Source organism: Centrocercus urophasianus, unplaced genomic scaffold (assembly GCF_019232065.1).
Source record: "Centrocercus urophasianus isolate 14NV4802_14NV808 unplaced genomic scaffold, USGS_Curo_1.0 seq_25, whole genome shotgun sequence".
Taxonomy (NCBI): domain Eukaryota; kingdom Metazoa; phylum Chordata; class Aves; order Galliformes; family Phasianidae; genus Centrocercus; species Centrocercus urophasianus.
In genome coordinates, this window is record NW_024884811.1 from 9,635,322 (window position 1) to 9,643,350 (window position 8,029).

Below are 8,029 nucleotides of genomic sequence, written 5' to 3' on the forward strand. Positions count from 1 at the left end.
CGCCCCGCGGCGCTCCCGGCCCCGCGCTGACAGCTGCCCCGGTCCCGCGGCGGCGCCGCGCTCACCTCGCGGCAGGGGACGGCTCCATCCTCCTCTCGGCGGCGGGGTCGGCGGCCGCGGGGCTGCCCACCGGCAGCTCCAGGAGCTCGGCGCCGCGGCCGGGGGAGGCGGCGGGGCTGGCGGGGCCGGAGCGGGGTCCGGGCAGGTAGTGCAGCAGCAGCGCCTCCGGGGGCTCCGGCGAAGGGGAGGAGGACGACGAGGAGGAGGTGGCGGCCGGTGTGGCTGCGAGGAAGAGGGGCGCCTCGGACAGCCGGTCCAGCTCCACGCTCCGCACTTTGCGCAGCTGCTTCCGCCGCCAGTCGGAGCGCTGCTCCCGGACGCCGCCGCCCGCCTCCCGCAGCAGCCCGCCGCTCCCGGCGCCGCTTCCCTCGCCCGCGCCGCCCTTCGGGCTCCCGCATGCGGCGGCGGCGGCCCCTTCCGCGCCACCGCCAGAGGATAATCCCGACGACGAGGTGCGATTCCCCGCCGCCGCCGCCATTTTCTCTGGCGGGTCACATCGGGCTCCCGGGACTCGAGCGGGGGCGGAGGGAGGGAAGAAGGAGGGAGCCGGCTCTCCCGCCCGCTGCGGAAACGGCGCTGCCTGCGCAAACGGCGTAGGGAGAGGGACGGGCGGCGGGCGCCCATTGGAGGAACGGGCGGCGCGGGGCGGGGCAAGCGCCTGTAGGTGCGGCGGGGCGGGGCCCGCCGCCGTCCCGCCCCGCCCGCCCGCCCCCGCGCAGGTGTCGGCCGTTGGAGGGCCGCGCCCGCCCGGCGGGGCCGGGCAGAACGAGAGGCAGAGCGCGGCCGCCCGCCCGCGCTTCGGAGAGCCAAGGGGGGCCGCGCTCCAGAGGCGAGGGCGTGAGGGCGTCCCCGCCCCCAGGCGGCCCTCTTCGGGAGCGGGAGCCGCCCCGCGGGGAGAAGCTGAGGGGCGCGGAGCCCCTCGTTCCCTCCGAGCCGCGCAGTGCAGCTGTCCGCGAGCGGCAGGGGAGGAGAAAGCCGCCGCACCGCGGCGTGTGCCTGGTGCCCCAGCCCGCCCCGTTTACCTGCTCGTTCTCCGCAGTCCAACGCGCGGCGGGATGTCAGCGTCCTGCGTGCCGCCTCACGCGGCGGGCGCCGCCTCACCCATCCACTCCATGTCCGCAGCTACTGAGAGGCTGGCGGCGCACCCGCCTCCATGTGCTCGCTCGCCCGCCCATGCGCTGCGCCGCAGCCCGCCCCGCGCACCTCCTGCCGCGGCTCCCAGGGGTGGGACGGGGCAGGCGGGCGGCAGGCATCACATGGGCCGTGCGTGCCTGGGGAGGCCCGAGCAAATCCAGCCTGGTCTCGGATGCCTGCGCCATTGGAAGCTTTTTTCTTTCAGCCTTCGAGCTGTGCAGCGGGGACTCAAGTTTTGCAAGATCGGAACGGCATGCATCGCTCTCTCAAACGTGCTATTTTCTGTCATTAAGCACTCCTGCCTGTCAGGGTGCTGATATAATCTGAGATGAGGAAAGGAAACCTGAGTGTCACTGTGCATACCTGGCCGTTTTCAGTTTGCTGTCATTTTGGATACAGCAGGACATACAATTTCATTGAATCATAGAATTGTCTGAGTTGGAAAGCACCTTTAAAGGTCACCTCGTTCAACTCCTGCAATGAACAGCATCACCTACAGGTCGATCGGGTTGCTCAGAGCCTCACCTAGCCTGGCCTTGAGCATCTCTAGTGATTGGACACCCATTAACTCTGGGCAACCTGTTCCAGTGCCTCATCAATTTTATCATTAATAACTTTTTTCTTATATCCAATATAAATCTCACCTTTTAGTTTGAAACAATTTTCCCTTGTCCTATTATAACAGGCCCTGTGCCATTCTTTCTTACAGCCTCCCTTTAGATACTGAAGGGCTGCACAAAGGTCTCTCCAGAGCATTCTCTTCTCCAGGCTGAGCAACCCCAGCTCTCTCAGCCTGTCCTTGAAGGAGAGGTGCTCCATCCCTTGGATTACTTTTGTGTCCCCCCTCTGGATGTGCTCCAACAGGTCTGTGTCCATCCTATAGTGAGGGTTCCACATCTGAACACATTGCTTCAGGTAAGGCTTCACCAGTGCAGAGCAGAGGGAAGGATCACCTTCACCATGCTGGCCATGCTTTCTTTGGTGCAGCCCAGGATACAGTTGGACTGCAAGAGCTCACTGCTAGCTCACGTTTACCTTCCCATCCACCAGTATCCACAACAACCCCTAGTGCTTTTCAGCAGGGCCATGCTATATCCTTACATCCACCAGCTTGTGTTGATACTGGGGGTTGCCATGACCCAGGTACAAGACCTTGTGCTTGGATTTGTTGAATCTCATGGTTCAACAAATGGTTCCGGTTCTGCTGAGCCCACTGGGCCAAATTTTAACCAGTTTTTCATAGCTGAGCATCTTAGACTTGCCTCACAGAATTTGCTGTGCATCCTCCAAATATCACACCATGCAGCTTAACAGTGGTATTTTGTATGGTCATTTTGCTTGGATTGTTGCTTTACACTGAAGTACCAGTAGAATGAGAAGTGCCCTCTAACAGAAACATGCTCTTCCCTTCCTTAATGTCTATGATTGGATGCTGACCTAACTGAGTCGTTACTTAACGACACGATGGACAAATTGGAAATTACTTCTATTTAGACTTGCAGAAGGACAACCCCAAGAAAAAGTTTCAAATGGTACTTCATGTAATTGCAACATAGTATCAACACAATCATGGCCTCGAGGTCACGCTATGTGAGTCACTTAGATGGTCCACCAAGATGCCACACCATCTGTGTGAAAATTTTCCAGTGAAAGATACCGTGAGAAAGCTAACAGCATTCACTGTCAACTTTTAAGCAGGGCACTTCTCACAAGGATGAATGTTCATCTAAATGTCCTAAATAATGTACAACTTAGAGATGTACAGGTAAAGAGAAAATCATTCTGCATTTCATAAATACAATATTTGACACTTCTCTTATTTAAAGTCTCAATTGTAAGTAAAGGAGGAACAGTTTTCTATGAGATTCCTAAATGAAGCCTTATTATCGAACTGAGGAGAGTGTCAGTGAGTGTGGTAAAGAACAGAAAACAGAATTTGTTTTGCAGAAGCAGGTGTTTAGCTGCATGTAAATTTTGAAGCAGGCGATTGAAATGAACCCAAATTATTACCAGCTGTTGGTATTGTGACCTGCATATGCTCTACTCTTCAACATAAAAAAAGAACAGTTCCTAATTATACCTATGTATTCCTCTGTGCCATAAAATCACATTGACAAAAAAGTCTTCTGATTTTACGGTGTTCTGAAAAGGAAAACAGCTTTATGAATTTACTAAACATTTATCACAAGAATAACAGCCTTGAATAGTAATCTCTTTGTTAGAAAGGAACGTGGAAAAGGAAAAGAGTAAATTTCTGATAGCACTAAATCTAGGAGGTAACAGTGCAACGCACATCCTTTTGTTCTGACAGAATCTGAAGGGACAGTTCTCCCAGAGTGCCAAAGCTCCAACATGGCTTAAACGAGGAGGAAACCTGAGGCAAAATGTCAGAGTGGTCATGAGGTGCTGAAGAATGTGCATGTGCAGTGAGGTGAAACAGTTTCTGGAAAGCAGCTAGGAAAAACAGGGCAAAACATGAAATAAGAGGCAGCGGAAGCCACCAGTGTGTGGACAAGTGCTGTCACTATCCATCTTCAGGCATTGCTTTGCCATTTGAGGAAGGTCTGCACCAGCAAGATTTTGAATTACTTTTTGGTTAAGATGGGAAGCTTACTATTTACTCATCAATACATGTCTTGCCTTATAAGGGTTTATCCCCTTATTATGGTTAAATCTAATTAATGAAATGCTTGTTGCCAATTATACTTACATTTACCAGCTGTTGCAAATGGATGTCTCTTCACTCTGCCTTAACCAGAGGGATGCAGCAGCAAATGAGAAGACACTTGCCATGCCTCATCCGAGAGTGCTAGATAATGGTGTGCCTGTATGCAATGTGGATTTATGCACAAGACAGAGACACTGCATGGCAAAGGCTCTCTTAGAAGCCTTCAAATTCTGAAATCATTGATTGAATATTCAGCGGTCTGTGTTTTCCTGTGATCAGCTCTTAAATACCCTTTCATATTTAAGAATACCAGTTGACCTGACTGTAAAAAACATAAAACTTAGTGAGGAACCAAGAGAGTTGCTGAGTTACCTCTTGCACATATTCTTTCTCAGTTCATCAAACTGCTGAGTTTCAGTATTCCAGTTGAAAATACAGTTCTGGAGGGTAATATGAGACTCGTAGCAGTTTTCAGTGAGCCAGTTTGCCCTCAGCTGTAAGTAGTGGCACTCAGTGTTTGTTATGAAACAGAAGCCTTTGGCCTCGAATTAGCATCGTGCAACATTTGGAACATCAACTGTTGAACACAAAGAAAGTTCTGTTTGGGAATGCACTAAGTTTTTGCAAGCCAAGGAGTTTCCTTGTTGCACAAAACCTGTAACTGTGTCATGAATAACCAACAATTTTCAACATGCTAGAGATAGGAATCTTCCATGCCTCTGAATGTATAAAGTAGGCATAGTCATCCACAAACAAAATTAATCTGAAAGATAACACAGTCCATAGCTTCTGGTCTTGACTAAACACGCAAAAAGTGCTGTAGTACCTGCATTATTCTCCTGTTTAGAAAAAACATATTGCTACCTCAGTCTTCCATTCATTTTTCCCACTGCAAGAAAGAGAAAGCAAACCTGCTCGCAAGCTGCAATCCTTTTCTGTTTACTTCTATGTGTAATGGAGAAGTCAAGCAACTAAATGAGGACATAGAGGCTGATGTCCTTTCCATTGTTTCCGTGGACCTGCTGAGAATCTGCTGGCATCTCTGTTGCCTTTAGAAATGCTTTGCCATCTTGCAGATGCTCAGCTTTTACTTCAGAGTGCAATAAGTGTGCTTTTTAGAACTAATTCTACCTCTAGATCAGGACGCTATATCATTTTTCAAGTGAGAGAAAGCTGAGGAGAAACAGAATCTGTTATAGGCGTGTCTGGCTTTATTTTGGACAGCAAGAATATCTAGCCTTACTGTTATTTTTATGTGTAGTTTACCTATTAATTTCCACATTGATTTCTGTGCAAAAATGTGTTTAAAGATTTTGTGTCACATTTCAGCTCAGAAACAACTGTTAAAAATGTACTTTGGATCCACAAAACCTAAGATTACATCTTGACCTAGGTACCACACACATTATATAAGAAAATAGCTGTGCATACAGCCTTCCTTTTCTGCCAAAGTACATATTCACAATTCCCTGTTTCTTTTGATGAATTAATAAGGATATTTTGCTCTGTAGTGTCTAGTCACATTCATCACAATTATTGGTTTTCTTCCTGTAGTTGTAGTCATGATCAAGTGCACTTTTTAGTTTGTGAACCATGCTGTCCAAAGTAAAAAGGAGAACTGTTCATTAAGTGTGTTCAATTTAAGTGTGAAAGGCAGACAAGAAATGGAGTAATCAGCAAGCTAGATTGCTGTCTTTGCGCAGCTGTAGTCTGTCTGTTGCCTTGTACATTTTTTTGTCACTAATTAGTACCTTTTACTAAAATCAGTTTGTCATCTCAAATAGTTTTTGAAATATTAACAATTTGACACCTGATTTGGATATTCTTTTTGGTTGTGCTACTGAGGATTTTTTTGACCTTAAATCATTATCCTTCAACAGCTATATTTTTTTCCCCAACTATAAGAGACTAACAAGAACATTCATCTACCTGACAAAAGGGTGAGGGATTATTACAGAGTTTCCAGGTGATTCTTTGCTCTAAGGAAATACAGCAATGAAATAGGCAACACCTGTTAAACCTCATACATCACTTGAGTAGAACTACCAAAATCATTGCAGCCAGCAGCTCCTTTTCTTATATTTTTTCCCTACCGCTGAATTGACAATGTAACTCTCACCCTAATCAGCACTTACATCTCTTTTAAGCGCTACTATCTATTCCCTCCATAGAGTAGAGCAAATGTATCATTTTAGACTCAGGAGACTGGCAATAGCTTAGTTTTTCTTTACCCTACTGCTGCTATTGGTGGTTACATCGCTTCCAGTCTACTTCCTTACTGTTCTATTCTGTAACACAAAGGCAGAGAGAATAAACACAGCTACTAATTTACCAATAAAGCTGTTCTCTATTGGAAGCTATAGATTTCCAAACTTTAAGGCAATAGTTGCAAGAGCTTCACTCTTGTTTTTCTCTTTAAGATCAATATAGCTACCTACTGAAAGGGAGTGTGAAGGGTCAGGATAGAAGGACCACTTCCTCACTCCTACCAAAGAGGACCCCATGGTTATTCTTCCTCTCTGCCTGCAGCTCTTTCATCTTTCTTCTGCCAACAGCGTAATTGTACTGCACCAGCAATAAGCTGCAGTTACTAAAGGACAGTAACAGGACAACAGGAAAAACATCCAACTACTGGCAAAAACAGAAATGAGTGTCGCAGAATGTGGGCTGCAAACCAACAGTCTAGCATGATGGGAATATTCAGCACATACCACAAAAGCTGTTCAAGGATCAACTGTAGAAGAGAAGCAGACTGGAGAGACAGCTTGACAGCTACCTTCTGTGTGGGTAGTTGCCTCCTTTAATAATCACCAGACAGGGAAGGAACTCCGTAGAGTACCTTACTTGCTTTCTCCAGAGCCAGGGCATAACTTGAATAATCATTTCTGGGTACAGGAATGGCATCCTGCCTGAAACATTATTTTCCTCCTATTTATTTCTGTCCATTACACCCAGCCCCTCTAGTAATGCTATCTGTATGCTTTCATTCATGATGCCTAGCATGATGGCAGTGCTGTTCCTCTTAAATCCAGCAGGCATGCTTTGCCAAGGTCCTCAAAGCTGTCAGAGAGAATAACAAAACTCAGCAGTGACACTAGTGCCTGGTTCATCATGTGATCCTTTCCTGCCAAGCCTGTCCATTTTCTGGCACTGGCAAAATCAAATCAAACAGCCTTTTGCTTTGATGGTGTCAGGGAGTCTACAGACCTTAAAAATAGTTATGGGATCTGTTATGTCTGAACAGCCAAATCTTTATTACTGCCCCCTTTTTTAGAAAAAAAAAGCAGCTTGGTATTTATCTCAAGCTATTAATTAAGGTATTCCCTCCAGCAATTATAGTAGGTCCAAGACTACTTTCTTGCTTTTGTGCCAGGTGCAGTCCTGAGAATGTTTTCAACACCACTTTATTACGTGTCCCAAGCTATTATCTATATCAAACATCCTTGAAAGCCGAAGGTGATCTGGACATGAGTTGTAGGCATTTGCCTATTCTAAGGCAACAGCCCAGAAGTCATTAGAAATTTCCCAGGAAGTTTCTGGAAGAAGAAATATGCATTAAAGAATTTTGAAGAATTTGTTTCATTGTTATTAAAACTAAACATCTTATCTTTTCGTTGAATGAGTAACTACCTCCAAAATAAATATAACGTAATGAAATATATCTTCTCAGGACAAATGAATTTTGAGATCTGATTTATTGATAAAAAGATGTTTCAAAAAATATAATGTGTATTCCAACCTAACACGTTCTATGATTCAGTGATTGCACAGTTTAAGCCTAATTTCTGAATTTTTTTGCTGTTCATACAATTCATTTATCATTCTTTGGGCTCCTGCCATTCTATGCTGTAGCTTCCTTTGTTATACTCAGTTCATCTACATTTTTTCTAATTATAGGAACTAGTGATTGCTAAGTAAATGCTAAGTAAATAAATCCACTTTGCTTTCAAAATCACAGTAAATAGATGTTGTACTAGTTGATCATCTTTGGCATCCACAGAGGTAGCTGGCGTATGAGGGAAATACGGATACGTATTGTAAATGTATGTATATATATGTAAGTCTATATAAATACATGTGTAATATATACTTCTTCTCTGATAGATCATTTTATACTTTACAATTTTAATTCTTTTAATTTCGTTTCATCCTGCTGATAAAACCTCA

At 46.1% G+C, this 8,029-nt stretch overlaps 1 protein-coding gene across 1 annotated transcript in view; it reads right to left on the minus strand.

Moving 5' to 3' along the window:
* MAP3K1 (mitogen-activated protein kinase kinase kinase 1) overlaps positions 1–684 on the minus strand; it is a 55,377-nt gene extending 54,693 nt beyond the window's left edge. Inside the window, 2 exon segments of the mRNA XM_042825740.1 lie at positions 66–597; positions 600–684. Coding sequence (XP_042681674.1) covers positions 66–597; positions 600–684 — 617 coding nt within the window.
* Between the last annotated feature and the right edge of the window lie 7,345 nt (positions 685–8,029).